The sequence below is a fragment of the Zootoca vivipara genome, chromosome 2, assembly GCF_963506605.1.
Source record: "Zootoca vivipara chromosome 2, rZooViv1.1, whole genome shotgun sequence".
Taxonomy (NCBI): domain Eukaryota; kingdom Metazoa; phylum Chordata; class Lepidosauria; order Squamata; family Lacertidae; genus Zootoca; species Zootoca vivipara.
The window spans coordinates 13,560,259-13,581,095 of NC_083277.1; the positions used below are offsets into that span (position 1 = coordinate 13,560,259).

General features: G+C 45.0%; 2 protein-coding genes across 5 annotated transcripts; both read right to left on the reverse strand.

Annotated features, from left to right (window-relative positions):
- Nucleotides 1–2,050: 2,050 nt before the first annotated feature.
- Nucleotides 2,051–6,292, reverse strand: GLOD5 (glyoxalase domain containing 5). The gene is made up of 4 exons (XM_035107111.2): nt 5,572–6,292; nt 3,872–4,024; nt 3,140–3,295; nt 2,051–2,354 (listed from the first exon to the last, which is right to left on the reverse strand). Exons 1-4 carry the CDS (start codon nt 5,641–5,643, stop codon nt 2,223–2,225), a joined length of 513 nt encoding a protein of 170 aa, XP_034963002.1. The 5' UTR covers nt 5,644–6,292; the 3' UTR covers nt 2,051–2,222.
- A 48-nt stretch (nt 6,293–6,340) lies between these two features.
- Nucleotides 6,341–20,160, reverse strand: LOC118081020 (zinc finger protein 160). Of its 4 annotated transcripts, none has more exons than XM_060270673.1 (6): nt 19,591–20,160; nt 16,658–16,741; nt 14,447–14,576; nt 13,287–13,397; nt 10,901–12,542; nt 6,341–9,008 (listed from the first exon to the last, which is right to left on the reverse strand). In XM_060270673.1, the coding sequence occupies exons 2-5, from the start codon at nt 16,730–16,732 to the stop codon at nt 10,927–10,929; spliced, it is 1,932 nt and encodes a 643-aa protein (XP_060126656.1). In that variant the 5' UTR covers nt 16,733–16,741; nt 19,591–20,160; the 3' UTR covers nt 6,341–9,008; nt 10,901–10,926. The 4 variants fall into 4 exon arrangements, with proteins under 4 accessions (XP_060126656.1, XP_060126654.1, XP_060126655.1 ...); XM_060270671.1 differs by having other exon boundaries at nt 10,901–12,545; nt 19,591–20,159; XM_060270672.1 differs by lacking the exon at nt 19,591–20,160 and having other exon boundaries at nt 10,901–12,545; nt 16,658–16,766.
- Between the last annotated feature and the right edge of the window lie 677 nt (nt 20,161–20,837).

Below are 20,837 nucleotides of genomic sequence, written 5' to 3' on the forward strand. Positions count from 1 at the left end.
CAGCAACAGTGTTTTGTGTTGTGTAGGCTCCTATGATGCTAGCCTGCTTCCTAAAATATCACTGGTTTGCTCATTTCTATACATAGGGTGTCTACATTCTGCTATTTATAATTATTATTAGTTTGCATCATATATTTACACCTATTATGATTTCATGTTATAGCAAGTTTCTAGAGACCAGATTATGAAACTTTTGTCATTGCCCAATGCCAATGTGTTTGCATTATTTGGGTTGTTATGAATAGAAAATCATTTTAAGTTAGAGCTTCATAATTATTTCATATTAATATACCGTACTTTTCTTAATTGCATTTCACTATTAATATACTACTTCTTAATTGCATTTCACTATTATTATACTATAACGGGACCCAAGTGGCGCTGTGGGTTAAACCACAGAGTCTAGGGCTTGCTGATCAGAAAGTCGGCAGTTCGAATCCCTGCAATGGGGTGAGCTCCCGTTGCTCGGTCCCAGCTCCTGCCCACCTAGCAGTTCGAAAGCACATCAAAGTGCAAGTAGATAAATAGGTACCGCTCCGGCAGGAAGGTAAACGGCGTTTCCGTGCGCTGCTCTGGTTCGCCAGAAGCAGCTTTGTCATGCTGGCCACATGACCCGGAAGCTGTCTGCGGACAAACGCCGGCCCCCTCGGCCTATAGAGCGAGATGAGCGCTGCAACCCCAGAGTCGGACACGACTGGACCTGATGGTCAAGGGCCCCTTTACCTTTATTAATATACTACTTCTTAATTGTATTTCAGTTTGACTATTACTTTGATAAAATACATATTTTGTCCATAAATTACCATATAGCAGGCATGTCCAACCAGTAGATCGTGTACCTTGGTTCTCAAACGCCTTGGTTCACAAACACCAAAACCCCGGAAGTAGCGGTAAGTGTTCCAGTTTTCAAATGTTTTTCAGAAGGCGAATGTCCAATGCAGCTGTCAGCTATTGTTTCCGGGGCACCTGCACCAATCAAAAGCTGCGCCTTGGTTTTTGAACATTTCGGAAGTCAACCCGACTTCCGGAACGGATTAAGTTTGGCACTTTTGTTTTTGCTATTTATTTTGCGTTTTTGAGGCTTTTTTGGTTAATTTGTTTTTGTGATTGTGTTGAACCCAGTTCAGCTCCTGATTGATTGATTGATTGTGTGACTGCGGAAATGGAAAAAGCCCCCCATCCAAACATTGACTATCATCAATGCAGGTAAGAAAAAATAATAATTTTAATTTTTATCATCTACAATACTTTCTTTTTTATTTTATAGTACAGTACATTGATTATTGCTTTCATTTTATGGATCAATGGTCTCGTTAGATAGTAAAATGATATATAATGAATTGGAAAAATATGTGAAAAATAACCTTTGTTCAAAAACCAGAAGCCTTTTTATTAGGTATTACAGGAACAGATCTACCGAAAGAATATAAGAATTTGTAGAAGGTACAGTACTTTTATCTGATGTGGTGGCAATGCATGTTTATGACAAAACATTTTTTTCCAATCCATTATATACCATTTCCCTATTCCCCCCCCATAATTTTGCATTGCCACCACATATGATGCAAGTTCCTTCTACCTCTTTACACTTCCAACACTGATTTCCCCTTGTTTTATACATTTTTTTGCCAATTTAACCAGTTTTCAATACCAGCTATCCATCGTTTTCATATAGTTCTCTTTAAGCCAGATCCAGGCCATGAATTTTAATTTCTATTGTGCTTTTAATTCTTCCTTTAAACTATTTTTAATTAGTTTTAGCAATCACAGAAAATAAAAAAATATCACAGCCCAACTCCCAAATGTGGGATTTCCAAAATCCCCCGATTTCCCTCGTTTTTTTTCAAATCGCTTTAAGTCAGGTCCAGGCCGTCAATTTTAGAATGTTTTTCCATAATCTTTCCCAATCTGTCATTTGAATATTATGTCCCACATCTTTTGCCCACTTTATCATAACACCTCTTCATCCGTTGTTTCCCATTCTAACTAGTTATACATTTTCAATAATAATAATAATAATAATAATAATAATAATATAATAATAATAATAAGAACAACAACAACAACAACAACAACAACAACAATAATAATAATTTATACCCCGCCCATCTGGGCAGCTTCCAACAAAAGATTAAAATACAATAATTCATCAAATATTAAAAACTTCCCTAAACAGTCATTTAGTGCCACTTTCCCTCATTTCTCTCTGGAAATTGGAAATTTCACAAGTCACTCCCACCGTAGTTGCAGACTTCCAGCAGATTATGGTCCGGGTCTCGGAAATAAATGGATTTTATTGGTCCAAGCGCCCCAGTTCTGGCCACTGGGCCTTCTTCGATGCTGACCCCACATACCTGAAAAAGCGTCAGGGGAGGAGATGAAGGAAATGAAAATGAATAAAATGAAGTGAATGAATGAAAAAAACCTAAAATTCCATCAAAAGCATCGAGGGCCATTTGCAACGTCACACTGCTCCTGCAATGCTCATTTCTCCACGCCCTTTTAAAAAACTAGGTGTTAAAAATAAAATAACATTTTAAAAAAGTTAAAAAAACACACACGAGAAACACCAGAACCTGATAGTAAGATAATAATAATAATAATAATAATAATAATAATAATTTATTGCCCCCCCCCAAAAAATCTGGCCACTCATTGTAAAAAATAAAATAACAATTTTTTAAAAAATATTATTTTTCTGCTGTACTTTATTGGAAGGAGAAAAACAATCATTTCCTTAACAACGAAATAATTTATGTAACTAAAACGATAACATGATAGCATAGGTATCCATGTTTGTTAACTGATGTGGTTATTAACCCCCCCCCCAAAAAAGCTTACACTGAGTTTTAGCACACATGAAAAGCTTTAAACAAATCCTTATTTCCTGGTTATTTCCTAGCCTTTGGACTATTGAAATGTAACTATAATGTAACTGAAAACTATCTTTGAAAATATTTTTCCTCCAAAAGCATTTTATTTTTTTAAAAAACCAATTTAAATAAAAAAATCTGATTTAAATTTTAAAAAACGATTTACAGGTAAATAAAAAAGCCGATTTAAATTTTAAAAATCGGATTTTTTTAAAAAAAAATAAAACATTGATTTTTATCCACCCTGGTTGCAGCCCCTGCCTGACCTCCAGGTGTCCCACCAGCTGTTCCAGAGGCATCTCTGTGACGAGGCAGAGGTCCAAAGAGCCAGGGGTCGGCCGGTGGGCTTTGGGTTCAAATTCCTTCCCCACCTCGTGGAGGTTGAATTTCTGCTGGCCAAAATGCAGAGCTTGACGGTTTCCCTGTGAAGGCAAAACGCAGAATGACGAGGATGAAGACAAGGGAAGGGCTTGGCAAATACAGCATTTGATCATGGTAGTGATATACCACCTCCTGGCAAATAGAAAGGGAAGAAATGGAGGCAGTGAGAGATTTTACTTTCTGGGGCTCCTTGATCACTGCAGATGGTGACAGCAGTCACGAAATTAAAAGACGCCTGCTTCTTTGGAGAAAAGCAATGAGAAATCTAGACAGCATCTTAAAAAGCAGAGACATCACCTTGCCGACAAAGGTATGTATAGTTAAGGCTATGGTTTTCCCAGTAGTGATGTATGGAAGTGAGAGCTGGACCATAAAGAAGGCTGATCGCCGAAGAGTTCCGGAAGTCTGTTCCAAAACTGAGGCGCCCTTTCCCATGGAAAGGAATGAGAAATGGATTAATCCATTCCAGACTTTCAAAAGCAGCCATTTATTTGAACATGAATTTTACTCTCTAACGAGACCGTTGATCCCTAAAACGAAAGCGATCCTCAATGGGCCGTACTATAAAATAAACAGCACCGTCTTGTAGGCGATAAAGCGGTCGCCGTTCCCAGCACCTTGAAGGAGACGACTTCCATGCCAAGGACCCGGGAGTAGAAAGCGGCTGTGTCCTCAATGCTCCGGACCGTCATCACCAGGTGGTCCAGCCGGTGGATCAGGCCCGGCGGGGCGGCCTTGCCGCTTCGCTCCTGGGACATTTCCCGAGGAACCTGCAAAGCGCAAGGAGAATTGCGACGACCCAGCGCAGGAGATTTGTCAGTAAGATTTGATTTAAATGATTATTATTTTTACAGAAAGACTCAGTCTTGCTGGCATCTTCGTAATATTGACAAGCAGAGGAAGGTTTCCTTTTTGGGAAAATAATAATAATCCCTTTTTTAACAGAAAGGTTCAGCCTCGCTGGCACCGTCTTAATATTGACAAGCAGAGGAAAGTTTCCTTTTTTGGAATAATAAAATAAAGGTTGAACCTTTCTGTAAAAGAAAAAAGGATTTTATTATTCCAAAAGAGGAAACCTTCCTCTGCTTGTCAACATGAAGAGGAGGCCAGCAAGGTTGAACCTTTCTGTAAAAAAGGGATTTAAATCAATTTCATAGAATCATAGAGTTGGATTTCCCCTCCCCCCCCCAAAAAAAGCCAGTAATTTTGCACCAGAACACAAATGCATAGGCTGTTCCTGTTTTGGATTTTGTTTTCGTCTGCTGCAGTTTTAAAATGTTACGTTCATAGAATCATAGAATCATAGAGTTGGAAGAGACCACAAGGGCCATCCAGTCCAACCCCCTGCCAAGCAGGAAACACTATCAAAGCATTCTTGACATATGCCTGTCAAGCCTCTGCTTAAAGACCTCCAAAGAAGGAGACTCCACCACACTCCTTGGCAGCAAATTCCACTGCCGAACAGCTCTTACTGTCAGGAAGTTCTTCCTAATGTTTAGGTGGACTCTCCTTTCTTGTAGTTTGAATCCATTGCTCCGTGTCCGCTTCTCTGGAGCAGAAGAAAACAATCTTTCTCCCTCCTCCATATGACATCCTTTTATATATTTGAACATGGCTATCATATCACCCCTTAACATTCTCTTCTCCAGGCTAAACATACCCAGCTCCCCAAGCCGTTCCTCATAAGGCATTGTTTCCAGGCCTTTGACCATTTTGGTTGCCCTCTTCTGGACATGTTCCAGCTTGTCAGTATCCTTCTTGAACTGGGGTGCCCAGAACTGGACACAGTACTCCAGGTGAGGTCTGACCAGAGCAGAATACAGTGGTAGTATTACATCCCTTGATCTAGACGCTATACTCCTATTGATGCAGCCCAGAATTGCATTGGCTTTTTTAGCTGCTGCATCACACTGTTGGCTCATGTCAAGTTTGTGGTCTACCAGGACTCCTAGATCCTTTTCACATGTACTGCTCTCAGCAGAACCACTTGTAACACTCTAAATCTGGCATTGCCAGATGCCGGGCTCAGAAGCAAGGAGACTGCCTCCCTCGGCACACAACATTTGCTTGCTGCATTTTTGGCTTTCTGTTTCGATGGAGAACAGCATTTGCCGGCCTTTCATGTTGCGCCAGTCGAACGCTGCAAATGCAACCACCCTTCCCCCTGGGGAAACCCAGCCGGATGGGCAGGGTATAAATAATAAAAAATATTATGATTATTAGAAGAGCCCATGTTCAGACTTCCCATCATAGGAATAACTGCCCCCACCCCCACCCCACCAATGAAAGGTCAGGACGGCAGGGAGTCAGAAAGTACCTGGAAAGGTATGGAGGAAATTCTGCACAGCAGTTGGGGGCGAAGGAACCGGAGGCTCGAAGAGCTCAGCATTTCCTGGTTTGAAGGTGAAGTTCCAACCGGTTTGGTAAATTCAGCAAGCGAAGGACACCCTCCCTGGGTCACACGTTGGAAAAGTCATTCTCACCTCTCCTGCCAAGTAAATGATTTGCCAACCCACCCAGGCTTGGGAGACAACTTTCAGCTGGGCCTCCGTCAGGGAGACTGGGTGCTTCTTATATTTAGAGATCGGAAAGCCATGAGGGAGGGCCAAAACGTATCGAGATATGCAGTCACCTGAAAGAGCTCCTTGGTATTTGAAACGCTTCTGGGCACGGCTAGTTTCGAAGCCGTGGGGGGCCGGACACACGTTGTAGGTGATAAAGTTATCCCAGCACCTTGACGGAGATTTTACTGTAGCATTTGTGTTTGCTTTTAAGAAATGTGTAATACGTTTAGGGTGTCTAAAGAACTATGGGGTAGAGAACTAACGTGTTTTGAACTTCTATTAGTCCCAGCAAGGGCCACCAGCAGTCAGCAATGAGGTGGGGGCCAGCAACATCTTGAAGAGACAGAGCTTCCCAGTTCTGGATCCAAGATACAAAATAGAGGATAATGGATAGAGCATTGCTAATTTACAAGTTCCCAGCCTTTGCACGAATTTCCAAGAGCTGATAACTTGCACATGGTTGTATCGCCTCCATAGAGAAATGGATGGAGAGAGAGAGAGAGAGAGAGAGAGAGAGAGAGAGAGATGAAAGCTTAACTGGCAATATATTTAAAATCAGTAGTGGGCCTGTCCACCCAAACTTTATTTTTTATCAACTGAATAGTAATGAAAACAGCGAAATTTTTTAAATAATTAAAAACGATCAAATCAGAAGGGAGTCAAATTTCTCTCCATGCCGGGATGGAATTATGTTACCATTTCATATTTATAAAAAGAATCAACAGTTGAAGTTTCCTTCTTTTATTTAGCTCTCAAGGTGTGTTAAAAGTGTTTTTTTTTAAAAAAAAGGGTTTTATTCTACATACAGTTACAAAGACTTCTCTTCCTTGCTGCAACTCCATCACAGGCCAGTTCCAACCCCACCAAAACTCCCACAACTGTGAATAAACCGACGACATTAAACGGACCAGATTATTTCTTCTCTAAGTTGGTCAAAGTCGGAATGGCCAACAGTCAAGGACAGGCATAGGCAAACTCGGCCCTCCAGATGTTTTGGGACTACAACTCCCATAATCCCTAGCTAACAGGACCAGTGGTCAGGGATGATGGGAATTGTAGTCCCAAAACATCTGGAGAGCCGAGTTTGCCTATGCCTGGTCAAGGACATTCGGGTTGTGTAGAGAGCCACAACCCTTCGCCTACAACTTGGTCAAGGTGTTCATCACAGCTGCTTTGTATTTATGTGCTTACATGTGCCTGTATATATTTGTATATATACCGGTACCATATACACACAGAAACACACACACCAGTGACTACCCAAGCAGACATTTTTAATTCTTACAGCAAAACGTTCCAGCTTCTGCCTTCATCAGTTGCTCTGCTAAAACTGATGTTGCATCCAAGGTGGCAGCTAGAGAGCTTTGAGGATGGGAGTGCTCAGAAGACCTTCATTCACTGAAGCTAAAAGGCAAGGTGGGTTCTGTTCTCTAGGCTATGCCGTATTACTGCCTCCAGGTTCTACATCCAGAAGTTCCTCCTTTTCTGCTAACGTTGTTTAAGAGGCTCAAGTTTTCAGAATCAAATTGTCAGCAATTGTCAGGTTGCTCTACTTTTTTTGTCCAAATCACTGATTTGTGGTTTCTAAAACGTGTGTGTAGATCAGGTGTCGTTTTACCGACGTTGTTGTTGTTGTTGTTGTTGTTGTTATATTTATTTATACCCCGCCCATCTGGCTGGGTTTCCCCAGCCACTCTGGGTGGCTTCCAACAAAAGAGTAAAAATACATTAAAACATCAGTCATTAAAAACTTCCCTCTATTTTCTAAAGATAGGATACCCCCCCTTTTTTATTCAATGACATAGAAGCATAGAATTGTAGAGTTGGAAGGGACCTGTGGGTCATCTAGTCCAACCCCCTGCGATGCAGGAATCTCCACTAAAGCTTCCCTGGCAGGATGGCCATCCAACCTCTGCTTAAAAACCTCCAGTGAGGGCAAGTCCACCCCCTTCCAAGGGACCCCATTCTTACCACCAGAAAGTTCTTCCTGATGTTTGGTCAGAATCTCTTTTCTTGTAACTTGAAGCCATTATTGGTTCATGCCCCTCCAGAGCAGGAGAAAACTAGCTTCCATGGGACAGCCCTTTAGATCAGGCATCCCAAACTTCGGCCCTCCAGATGTTTTGGACTACTATTCCCATCTTCCCCGACCACTGGTCTTGTTAGCTAGGGATCATGGGAGTTGTAGGCCAAAACATCTGGAGGGCCTAAGTTTGGGGGTGCCTGCTTTAGATATTTGAAGATGGTTATCCTATCTCCTTGTAGTCTCCTCTTATCCAGGCTACAAACCCAACTCTGACTTAAGGTCAACTCTCACTAATAGGAGACAATTTGCTATAATAATTTAAAACTTATTTTTGTTAGTCACTTTAATAAAGATATGCTTTTAGTGATTATCTGCATCCTGCCCAGATCCTGAAAATCTTGTCTGAAGTGCCGGTAAAGGTAAAGGGACCCCTGACTGTTAGGTCCAGTCACGGACGACTCTGGGGTTGCAGTGCTCATCTCGATTTATTGGTCGAGGCAGCCGGCATACAGTTTCTGGGCAGGGCAGTCTCAAGCAGGTTGGCCGCCTTGGCGCTGAGGGGTGGAGATCGCTCCGGTGCCCCCGCCCTCATAGGGCGCAGCATGGTTTCCGCGCAGCTTCGACGCGTGGCGCCCTGCCTACCAGCAGGGGGTCTACCTAGAGCCGGCCCTGTTTCTGGGTCATGTGGCCAGCATGACAAAGCCGCTTCTGGCAAAACCAGAGCAGTGCACGGAAACAGCGTTTACCTTCCTAGCTACTTGCACTTTGACGTGCTTTCAAACTGCTACCGTATGTGGGCAGGAGTAGGGACCGAACAACGGGAGCTCACCCCGTCACAGGGATTTGAATCGCCGACCTTCTGATCGGCAAGCCCTAGGCTCTGTGGTTTAATCCACAGCGCCACCCGCTACCCGCCAGTAGATAGCAATAAAAGCATCAATCTATAAACACACACATAAACACTCCCAGGTTAAATGTCCTTTCAGGCATGTGTCAAACACTCATAATGTCTTTCCCTTTGCAGAAATTTGTTCATGATCAACCATCGTTTTGGCAAAGCCTGTTTCCTCAGACAATATTCTTTCACGGGTATCTTCTCTATCTTCTCCCAAAACTCAATGCTCCCATGGACTTTGCAGAAGAGCATTTCTCTCGGATAAGATGCTGGGATGAAGAAACAGAAAGAGAATTAGATTACTGCCACATGTTATACAAAGGGCTGCCTCTGAAAAGACAGGCATAATATTTTACAAGAAACAACACAGAAAGAATAATTACCACATGCAGGAAGAACAAGGATATAGCTTGAATGCGTCACCTATACAGTGGTACCTCTACTTACGAATAACTCTACTTACGAATGTTTCTACTTACAAACAGAGCTCTGTCCGCCATCTTGGATGTGGTTTAGATAGAATTTTTTCTACTTACAAATTTTTAGATAGGGTTGCTTCGACTTACGATTTTTTTCTCCCAATGCATTCCTATGGGATTCAATTTTTTCGACTTACGAATGTGCGTTCGGAACGCATTAAATTCGTAAGTAGAGGTACCACTGTAGAGGTTTATAAATCATTTAATATGAATGGAAGTTGTTAACATTGCAGTTGTTGTATAAGGGATTGTTATTTTGATTGGGGTGTAATTGAAATTAATAAGATTTTTGGAACGCAGAAATAAAGTAAATCATCAAACCATCAATTCTAGCACGCGGGGGGGGGGACGACTAAATTATATAATTTGGTATCTGAATGATTGGTATTAGTAATTGTATTATAATTTGGCATTGTTATAGTGAGGCTACTATTGGATTATTGTAATTGAAAACTAATAAAACACATAATCTATTATATATATATATAGAGAGAGAGACAATCCTGGCCCAACTACACTGGCTGCCAATTAGTTTCTGGGCTCGATTCAAATGCTGGTTTTGGCTCATAAAGCCTTGAATGACTCAGGGCCACAGTACCTCAAGGACTGCCTCTTCCCAGACTCTGTGTTCATCATCTGAGGCCTTCTTTTGTGTGCCTCCTCTGTGAGAGGTCCGGAGGGTACAACACGAGAACGGGGCCTTTTTCCAGTGGCTCCCCACTTGTGGAATGCTCTCCCCAGAGAGGCTTGCCTGGCACCTTCATTACATATCTTTTAGGTTAAGGCAAAAACATTACTCTTCTCCCAGGCCTTTGGCTAATTAAATAATCTATGGCCTTTTAAACTGGGTGGGGGGGTTTGCTGTTCTTGATTTTTAATACACTATATATGGCTGTGTTTTTATATTGCAAACCACCCTATCATCTCCGGACGAAGAACGGTGTAGAAATAAATTAAAATAAATAAATAATAACAGGGACGCCGGTGGCACTGTGGTTTAAACCAAAGAGCCTAGGGCTTGCCGATCGGAAGGTCGGCGGTTCGAATCCCCGCGACGGGGTGAGCTCCCATTGCTCGGTCCCAGCTCCTGCCAACCTAGCAGTTTGAAAGCACGTCAAAAGTGCAAGTAGATAAATAGGTACCGCTCCAGCGGGAAGGTAAACGGCGTTTCCGTGCGCTGCTCTGGTTCGCCAGAGGCGGCTTTGTCATGCTGGCCACATGACCTGGAAGCTGTACGCCGGTTCCCTCGGCCAATAACACAAGATGAGCGTCGCAACCCCAGAGTCGGTCACGACTGGACCTAATAGTCAGGGGTCCCTTTACCTTTACCTAATAATAATAATAATAATAATAATAACAATAAGTAAACTATTTCAAGCTAAAGCTGATCTTTCCTTTCCACAGAATGAAGATTGGAATCCTGGACTGTTACTGCTTCAGACTGAGGACATGAGAGGCGAGTCAGCCAAAAATATTTCCCCATGTTAAAAAAAAACACCAAAGGAAAAAACCCACTCTTCATGAAGTAATCAATCAATCAATCAATTAAAGAAGAAATATTTTAAGCCAGGTCATGTTGATCTGCTCAGCAGTGGAGAATCTCTGTCCCATAGACATAATTAGGCCGGCCAGCCAGTGAAAATTATAACATGTGGAAGTAAATATACGTAGCGATGTCTCACCTGGTGTTCTCAGATGTGAAGAATCTCTACTGGGGTGAATATGCATGAGGTCTGTCATCTGTGTGAGCTGCCTGGTGTCTGAGAAGGGCTGATTTCAAAGAAAAACATTCCCTACACTTTAAGCACTTATATGGCTTCTTCCCAGTGTGGAGTCTCTGGTGGTTTTTGAGGTATGACGTCCGAGCAAAGCATTTCCCACACTCCATGCATTTAAAGGGTTTCTCTCCCGTGTGGATCCTCTGGTGCATCACGTATTGTGATTTGCAAGCAAAACATTTCCCGCACTCCAGACATTTATAAGGTTTCTCTCCTGCTTGGGCCCTGTGGTGCTTCACGAGGCTAGATTTCACAGTGAAACACTTCCCGCACTCCAGGCATTTGTACGGCTTTTCCCCTGTATGGACTCTCAGGTGTGTCTGGAGATTGGATTTATTAGCAAAAGCCTTCCCGCACTCCTTGCATTTGAAGGGTTTCTCTCCTGTGTGGACTCTTCGATGTTCGACAAGACGGGACTTCAGATTGAAACATTTCCCACACTCCAAGCATTTAAAGGGTTTCTCTCCCGTGTGAAGCCTTTTGTGGATTGTGAGGTGTGATTTCCGAGCAAAGCACTTCCCACACTCCAAACACTTATGTGGTTTCTTTCCCCCGTGGACTCTCTCGTGGTTCACGAGCTGCAACTTCCAGGCAAAGCTTTTCCCACACTCCAAACATTTGTAGGGTTTCTCCCCTCTGTGGTCCCGCTCGTGGTTGTGGAGGTGCGATTTCCGAGCAAAACATTTCCCGCACTCTGAGCATTTCCACGCTTTCTTGGTCGTGTGGCCTCTCTGGTGGAGCGTGAGATTTGATTTCCAAGCAAAACACTTCCCACACTGCGCACATTTGTAGGTTTTCTCGCCGGTGTGGACTCTCTGGTGGCCTGTGAATGCAGAGGAATCAACAAAGCGTTTCCCACATTCCAGGCATTGGAAAGGTCTCTCTCCTGTGTGGGTTCTGCGGTGGATCGTGAGGTGCGATTTCTGAGCAAAGGACTTCTCGCAGTCCACACATTTGAAAGGTTTCTCTCCCGTGTGGGTCCTGCGGTGCATCACGAGGTACGATTTGTGAGCAAAACACCTGCCGCATTCCAAGCATTTGTACCCTTTCTCGCCGGTGTGAACCCTCTGGTGGCTCACGAGCTTTGATTTGTGGGCGAAACCTTTGCCGCAATCCAAGCACTTAAACGGCTTCTCTCCCGTGTGGCTTCTCAGGTGGATCATGAGGTACGATTTCTGAGCAAACGTTTTGCCACATTCGGAGCACTTATACGGCTTCTCTCCAGTGTGGACCCTCTGGTGCCTGTTGAGTTTTGGCTTTTCAGCAAAGCGCATCCCACACTCAGAGCATTTGTGAGGTTTCTCTCCTGTGTGGACCCTCTGGTGTATCACAAGCGGCCATTTCCAAGCGAAACATTTCCCACACTCGGAGCATTTGTACGGTTTTTCTCCTGTGTGGACCCTCCGGTGCTCCACGAGCTTTGATTTCCGAGCAAAGCACTTCCCGCAGTCCATACATTTATACAGTTTCTCTCCTTCCATCATTTGCTGACAATTGGCAATGGTTGATACGCATGTGGAATATAAATTATTTTGATTGCACGGACCTGCTGAGATAAGGGGGTAATAGAAAAAAATATTTATTTTGGAGAATAAGGAAGATTGAAACATGTTAAGAGTTAGAAGGTGGAAACTCAGCTACTAACATGAAGAAGAAGAAGAAGAAGAAGAAGAAGAAGAAGAAGAAGAAGAAGAAGAAGAAGAAGAAGAAGAAGAAGAGGAGGAGGAGGAGGAGTATGGATTTGATATCCCGCTTTATCACTACCCGAAGGAGTCTCAAAGTGGCTAACATTCTCCTTTCCCTTCCTCCCCCACAACAAACACTCTGTGAGGTGAGTGGGGCTGAGAGACTTCAGAGTGTGTGACTAGCCCAAGGTCACCCAGCAGCTGCATGTGGCTCCCCCAAAATCCCAGTGCCATGTGGAGGAGCAGAGACGCGAACCCGGTTCCCCAGATTACGAGTCCACCGCTCTTAACCACTACACCACACTGGCCCATCAACACCCACCTTTTCCTTCTCCCCCGTTGCCAGTACAGTCGTACCTTGGTTGTCCAATTTAATCTGTTCTGGGAGTCCGTTCGACACCCGGAACAGTTCGAAAACCAAGGTGTGGCTTCCGATTGGCTGCAGGAGCAATTCCTCTCAAAATATAAATATAATGCAGCTTAAGGGCTAGGTGCTGTACAATAATTAAATTAGGAGGAAATCCAACATTTAAAAAGCATAATGGCCAGATTCCCCAGAAATCTGGAAAGAGTCTTTGGTCTTCTAGTTTCCCAAAACCCCTCACCTGAGTTGGAGCTGGAACTCTCTGTTTCATCCATGTCCTGAGAATCTGGCACCCACAGCTCTCCCCCCTTTTCCAGCTGGCAAATAAGTTCAGGTTTGGCGAATTGAGATCCTTCCCAGGAAAGAAAAACAGAGAATGTCTAAGGATTTGGTCAACCCCTGCAAACTCTTCCTATGACCCCCGCAAATTGACTCCGGAAAACAAGCCCCAAAACTACCTTTCATAACACAACTCACCATCAAATACATAGCTGGATTTCCTGAATCAAAAAAAATAACAGCAAATTATTATTTTTAAAATATTTTTTTAAAATATTCTTTCCTTTCTGTGTTTCTGTGTGCAGTGTTCAAGTAACCTAAAGATCTGGAGACTCTTTCCTAGGCAACACATTGGCTACTGTATTTGTTTACCCATGATGTGGTTTGCCTTAAAACCGGGCTCCCCCAAAATCCCAGTGCCATTTTGCACTGGTGTTACTCAGGATTTGTAACCCATTTCAATGTACAGTGGCCAGTAAGCCCTGTAAATCCCTGACCCCGTGCGTACGGCCATAAAGGTCATGACCAATGCTGCTGAATGGGACAGATGCATAGACAAGGTTTTGTCTTGGTCAGAAGAGCCTGCCGTGACATTGCAAGAAGGTAAGCATATCATGCAATCTGAGAAAGGAAAGGAAAAAACCTTAAGAAATAAGGCTTAGCTGCCAAGTATCCTGTTTTTCGCGGGAAACCCTCGGATTTTAATCCGTTTCCCGCTGTTCTCCCGAATGGAGAAAAATCCCGGAAATCCCCCGGATTTCCTACCTGCCAGGAAGCCTCCGTTTTGGGTGCCATTCTGCCCATGTGTGGGCACCGGAAATCAGGCAGAGCGGCACCGGAAGTCGCTTCTACGCATGCCCGTGGCCATCTTGGTAACGGCCGCACTTCCGGTGCCGCTCTGCCCTATTTCTGGTGCCCACACATGGGCAGAGCAGCCCCAGAAGTTGCTTCTACACAACTTCCCGTGCCGCGCCGCTGCTGATCCCACATTTTTCAGCGGGAGACTTGGCAGGTATGGAAATAAGGACATTAATAAATACATAAAGTCGTTAATTGCCCTGCGATGGACAGGAGAACACGAAGGCATCCAGCTGTTTCATAATGAAGACAGAAGGTCCTTACCCAACGAGGCCACATTCCCATAGTTCTCCATCATGACATCCCTGTACAAGGCCCTTTGGTCAGGATCCAGCAGAGCCCCCTGGCTCTCCGTGAAATACACAGCCACATCTTCAAAGGTCACCACGGGCCCCTGCGAGAACAGAGAGACCCTCATCTCAGTCCCCACAAATGCTTTCAAAAAGGATAAGGTAAAGGTAAAGGACCCCTGACAGTTAAGTCTAGTCACGAACGAATCTGGGGTTGCAGCACTCATCTTGCTTTACTGGCCAAGGGAGCCGATATTTGTCCGCAGACAGTTTTTCTGGGTCATGTGGCCAGCATGACTAAGCCACTTCTGGCGAACCAGAGTAGCTCACAGCAAGGGCGTACCCACCATGCGGCAAGTTAGGGCAGCTGCCCTACTCTAGAAGCAGGGCTGGTGGGCAGAGGCGGAGCACAGCCCGGCGGAGCGCGAGTTCGCCATTCCCGCCGCACCGCGCCGCACCCTCCCTCCAGCTCCCCGGCGCGCCCTCAGGCAAGGCCAAGCGCGGCGGGGAACCAGAGAGCGCGGCGCGGCGGGCAGGAACGCTGAACTCGCGCTCCGCTGGGCTGGGCTCCGCCTCCGCCCACCAGCCCTGCTGCTAGGGGGGGGCACAGCCCGGCGGAGCGCGAGTTCGCTGTTCCCGCCCACTTTGTGGCCCCTCCCCTTCCGTGCCTTGGCCCCTCCCCTTGCCCCCCCCCCTAGTTTTGATCCTGGGTACGCCCATGGCTCACAGAAACACCATTTACCTTCTCACCGGAGCGGTACCTATTTATCTACTTGCACTTTGACGTGCTTTCGAACTGCTAGGTTGGTAGGAGCTGGGACCGAGCAACAGGAGCTCACCCCGTCACGGGGATTCGAACCGCCGACCTTCCGATTGGCAAGCCCAAGAGGCTCAGTGGTTTAGACCACAGTGCCACCCGCGTTCCAAAAGGATAGAACTCTGTAACTCTAGAATCTCAGCCACTGCCACAGAACAGAAAGTAGCCACCCCAGAGGGTATCTTACTCAGCTCAACTTACAGAAACCACTTGAAGCCACATCTACTTGTGCATTGCTCTCCAAAGCTCTAGCAACACAGGCCAATGTTTTTTTCTGCCCCAAACCCCAAATGTGAAACACCAGGTCGCGTGATTTTGAAAAAAGGTTCCTGGAATGTGCCAATTCAGATCGCAGGTGAGTGATCAGAATGCTCCTCCATACGAAAAAACCCCAATAACAATACCCTCCCTATGCAGAGAAATCTAGCATAGTCATCCAACGTGTTCTAGTCTGTGAGATGTTCATGCACATGTTCTTGCACAAATGTGCAAGATATTTTCTACCAGGAGGAGGACATTCAAAATGCGGCTGCCCTGGTGCAAACTCAGTTTCCCCCATGTGACCCGCTTCCTGCGTGGACTTGCTCCAGATGCCCCACTCCAGAAAGGGAGATCCACACACAGAAGATAGATTTGTATTAATGGAGATTGTAAAGTGTGGGTTGTAAACGTTCCCATGCTTCTTGCTCTGTGAATGAGAAATGCGAATCTCCATCAGTTGTCCTGAGTAAACTAGTCTGTGGATCTAGTAGGAACGCTCTTTCAAAAGTTATTTCTGCCACAAGTTGTCCCACTTCTCAGTTTACCAGACTAGATGGATTTTTTTCATCTAATCCAGAAGAGGCCTTTTTACATTCACAAGGAGAGAGGGATGGAGGAAAGGAAGGAAACAAGTCGTGCATTGGGTTGCTCCCTGCTGGGTTTACTCTCCTTGCATTAGGTCCTGCCTTTCCCCTCCCATCTCCTCCCACCCATAATAATAATAATAATAATAATAATAATAATAATAATAATAATAATAATAATTTATACCCCACCCATCTGGCTGGGTTTCCCTAGCCACTCTGGGCGGCTTCCAACAGAAAAATACAATACAATAATCTATTGAACATTAAAAGCCTCCAGATGTCTTCTAAAAATCTGGTAGTTGTTTTTCTCTTTGACATCTGATGGGAGGGCGTTCCACAGGGCAGGTGCCACCACCGAAAAGGCCCTCTGCCTGGTTCCCTGCAACTTGGCTTCTCGCAGCAAGGGAACCGCCAGAAGGCCCTCGGCGCTGGACCTCAGTGTCCGGTCAGAACGATGGGGGTGGAGACGCTCCTCCAGGTATACTGGACCGAGGCTATCAACTAACAGAGGATCTCCTACCTGGTTTGGCTGTTGTGCAGCATCTCGCCTTGTCCTGGAAGGTAGGGGCAATCTCATTTGAGACTTGGATATCATTTTTTCACTCTAAGGAGGGTGCAGCAAAGAGAGATAAACCTTCAATGTGACATCGCCTCCCCAAAACGGACAAGCCATTAGCTAACTTCGCATTGGGAGAAGAAGGAAGGGGCAAAATTCTCAATGGCTTCAGCACCGATTGCGAAGCTGCTGCAAGTCCCAGTCACCACACGGAAGCAGTTTAAAGTCCAAATAGTTTACTGCTGCAGAAGGTAAGGTTCAGTGAAACGGTTCCGGGACATACAGCTTGTAAGCTTTTGCTGATATAGATATAGATACAGAGATACATACAAGTACAACGTATCTCTGTGGCTCCAAATAAACTCCAGCGTTTGGTTGATCCTGGTTTATTGAATAAGAAGGGAAACAAGACTAAGGGGATAAAATGTTGTAAGAATGTAATAGATAAAAGATAGAGGAATGAAGTTAGGTACATTCAACGTAAAAATTAAATTATACGACGGGAATTGACAGGAAGTCAGGTAGGAGGATTTTTGTTAGTAATTTTTTTCTGGTGATTTTTGCTAATAAGTGAACAGAATTTGGTAAAGAATATGGATAAAGTTTTTGTTTATGAGTATGTAAGAAAGACAAACACAGGTTTGTTATATTTTTCCTTTATGTTTATTTTTTTATTTACCTTTTGAGCAAATAGCTGGAATTTTATTTATTGTAAGTGATGTAATATACACATGTAATGCGTTTTAAATTCATTATTAAAAATGAAAATGCAAAAAATAAAGAAAATAAAAATAAACTCCAGCAATTCATTTTTTAAAAAAAATAATTTTATTAGTTTTGCATATAAACACAACAATTTAAAAACACAAAAATCAGAATATCATAATCCTTTTTCATTCATTGTAAAGGGGGACTTCCTCGAGTTCCCCCTATCTGCGGTTCATTTCTCATTCATCTTTAGCAATTTCCAATTCATTATTTAAAACTCCTTCCAATTTCAATTTTCTCATATATCAATTTATCTAACAAAATTCTCAAACCCGCAGTTTCTATAGACTTCTAAATCAACTCTCAATATACAAATTTAGCATATATATTTTTAAAATAAACTCCAGCAATTCAAGACAGCACTGGACAAGCAACAGACTCCGACTCGCGCTGACAAATACTAACTGAGCTGAAATACATTAATCACAGATATATCTGGTGCACTGGGCTGTTATCATAGCAACTGGCTTGGCTGACCTTGCGCATTTGATTAGCTCATCCATGGGGTGATTTATGGTCAGGAAGGAAACGAACCCCTTCTCAGAGTAAGGAACCCCACCCTTACTCTGAGTCACACCCTTGCCCCTCCTGTTTGTTCAGTCAAGCTGGCAATGGCTACGAGGTCCTTGCCTTCCTCCTGGAATAAACCTAAGATTAGGCCTGGTACCTTCTGCCTGCAAAAATATCTGTTCTACCCTTGACCTCCCAGGTAAGGCAGGTTTAGCAATTGGGACAGGATAACTCATGAAGTGGCCTTCTCTCTGTGGCTGAAAGATGGAAGGTTACCAGATCTATTGCTTGCATCCCACACCAAAAGCCATGTCACACTCTACAGTCACTGTAAACAGCAATTTATGTGCTGGAGGAGACTCTTGAGAGTCCCATGGACTGCAAGAAGATCAAACCTCTCCATTCTGAAGGAAATCAGCCCTGAGTGCTCCCTGGAAGGACAGATCGTGAAGCTGAGGCTCCAATACTTTGGCCACCTCATGAGAAGAGAAGAATCCTTGGTAAAGATCCTGGTGTTGGGAAAGATTGAGGGCACTAGGAGAAGGGGACGACAGAGGACGAGATGGTTGGACAGTGTTCTCGAAGCTACGAACATGAGTCTGACCAAACTGCGGGAGGCAGTGCAAGACAGGAGTGCCTGGCATGCTATGGTCCATGGGGTCACGTAGAGTCGGACACGACTAAACAACAACAAAACAGCAATTTGCCACCCAAATTACTGAGGAGGCCCATGCCCAGGTGGTAGAAAGCCCCTCGGGGATAGAAACCCACTTCTGGACAGCTAGATCTGCCATTCTGCAAGATGCACAAAAGCCACAGAACTGGTCCATTGTAAAGGAACTGAAAACCCTCAGCCAGGCAGGCACGACTTTATTTTTATTAGGACAAGCTGCAACATCACAAAAACAGTGAGCAAGCTTTCTCAAGAACTCTTTTCTTCCCTTTCCATTCTCTCTACTAGGTAATACTAACAACTGGCTGACATGGAGCTCTTTTCTCTCTTTCAATTATATTTTTACTAAGTTTCAACATTTTCAACATATACAATCCAATGTGCATTTACATCTTTTCCCTTTCTCTCTCTTTTTTAACCTAAAATTAATTTCCAGCTTTGCTAATCTAAACTCTGCCGTGTGTCATCATCATCATTATCATTCTTTATTCGACCGTTAGTCAGAAAAGATACAATTTTCTCAGTACTGTACAAAGTTTCTCCGACTAAGGTTTCTGAGAATGCAGAACTCTATCCTTCTCGTTTTCGGACCTGCGCGCAATCGGAAAGAATCGCTGTGTGTTTCTTTGCCCAAGCGGTGGCGCTTTCCCGGGCACAGCCTGATCTATTAAAGTCCAAAATCTCCTCCCACATCGCATCTTTAAAGGAAATCCTGCAGACGCCATTTTGCCCTCTCCCCGCCCCCCACTATCCCGCCACTCCCCGCTTTGTTTAACAGCTGGGAGTAACTCGCTAGCTTCTTCGCTATTTGGGGGATGGGGGAGCGCGAGAAAATTTTATGTTTAGTTGTGTGTGTTTTGGAATTTGACGGATACATCCAGATTGGAAGGAAATAAAAATAAAGGTTGCTTTTTAAATGCAACATGATATATAATTCTAAACTCACCCAAAGTGCAGGCGCGTCTTCCTCGCTCCTGCAGCCTTCAAGCTAGCGGAGACGATCCCAGGCAACGGCAGCCTGCGCGCCCTCCCCTGCGCACTCGCGCAAGCGGGAGGAGAGTCCGGCCCGTGGAGGAGCGCGAAGGGATCGGATCGGAGGCTGGGAGGAGGACCCGCCTCTCTTGCCCCTCTCCGAGGTGCTCCAGGCGTCGCCGGAGGGAGGAAAGAGAGTCGCGTCTTTTGCAAACAGCAGCCTGCGGGCCCTGATCCCGGAGAGCGCGCGGGCGAGTCTTATCGCATCATCGCACGCACTGCTCTGACCTTGGGGGTGGTCGGTGGGGGGATCTGATACGAGACATTCATTTCCACGCAGGGGAAGCTGCTCCCCGCCCCACTCAGCAAAGAGTTGCAGAAGAGAAGGCTCAGTAAAACAGTGCGTAGATATTATTATAGCTACAGCTTGTAGGGTTGGCAACGGATCCGAGTTGTTCCAAATGAACTCCAGCAATTTAAGACTAGCGCACTCTGCAGAAGGGTGACAGCGCACAGACTGAGCTGGGCTACCGTACATTCATCGCAGATACAGGCAAAGCACTGGGTCATTGCCATAGCAACTGGTTGACCTTGCACCTGGGATGAGCTCATACATGGGGCGTTTTGCACTCACAAATTAACCCCTTCTCATGTCTAGTTACTCCAATAATGTGTGTGTGTGTGTGTGTGTGTGTGTGTGAATATATAATTATTGCATTTAGGTTAAAAAATGGGGGGGGGGGAGAAAGGACCCCTGGACGGTTAAGTCCAGTCAAAGGTGACTGGACTTTCAAGCCGAGGGAGCCGGCTTTAAAACATGACGCTATCACGCACATCCACGGCCACACTTTGGCACCTTTGCACTATCTCACCATCATTGTGCAAAGCGCAGCTTTCACGGCTCTCCTCCGGCCTGTTGTCTTGCAGCATAGGCAGATGCAGCGGAGCGCGCACACGCCTTCCCCACCAGCCGCCCCCTTGGCTCCCTCCCCTCCGAAGCCCCCAAGCAGCCAATGCGTCTCGGAGCAAGGGCTCGGCCAGGCGCACCCAATCGCCGCGCGCTGAGCTCCCGTCTCGGCCAATCGGGCGCCTGGAGAGCGCCCCGAAGTGGAAGAGCTTTCGACGGAGTTCTCTAAAATAGATCGCCGCCTCTCCCCCTCCCTACGCCCCCACCATGTAGCTCCCCGGTGCAGAATGGGGAGCTGTCCCGCGTGGAAATCA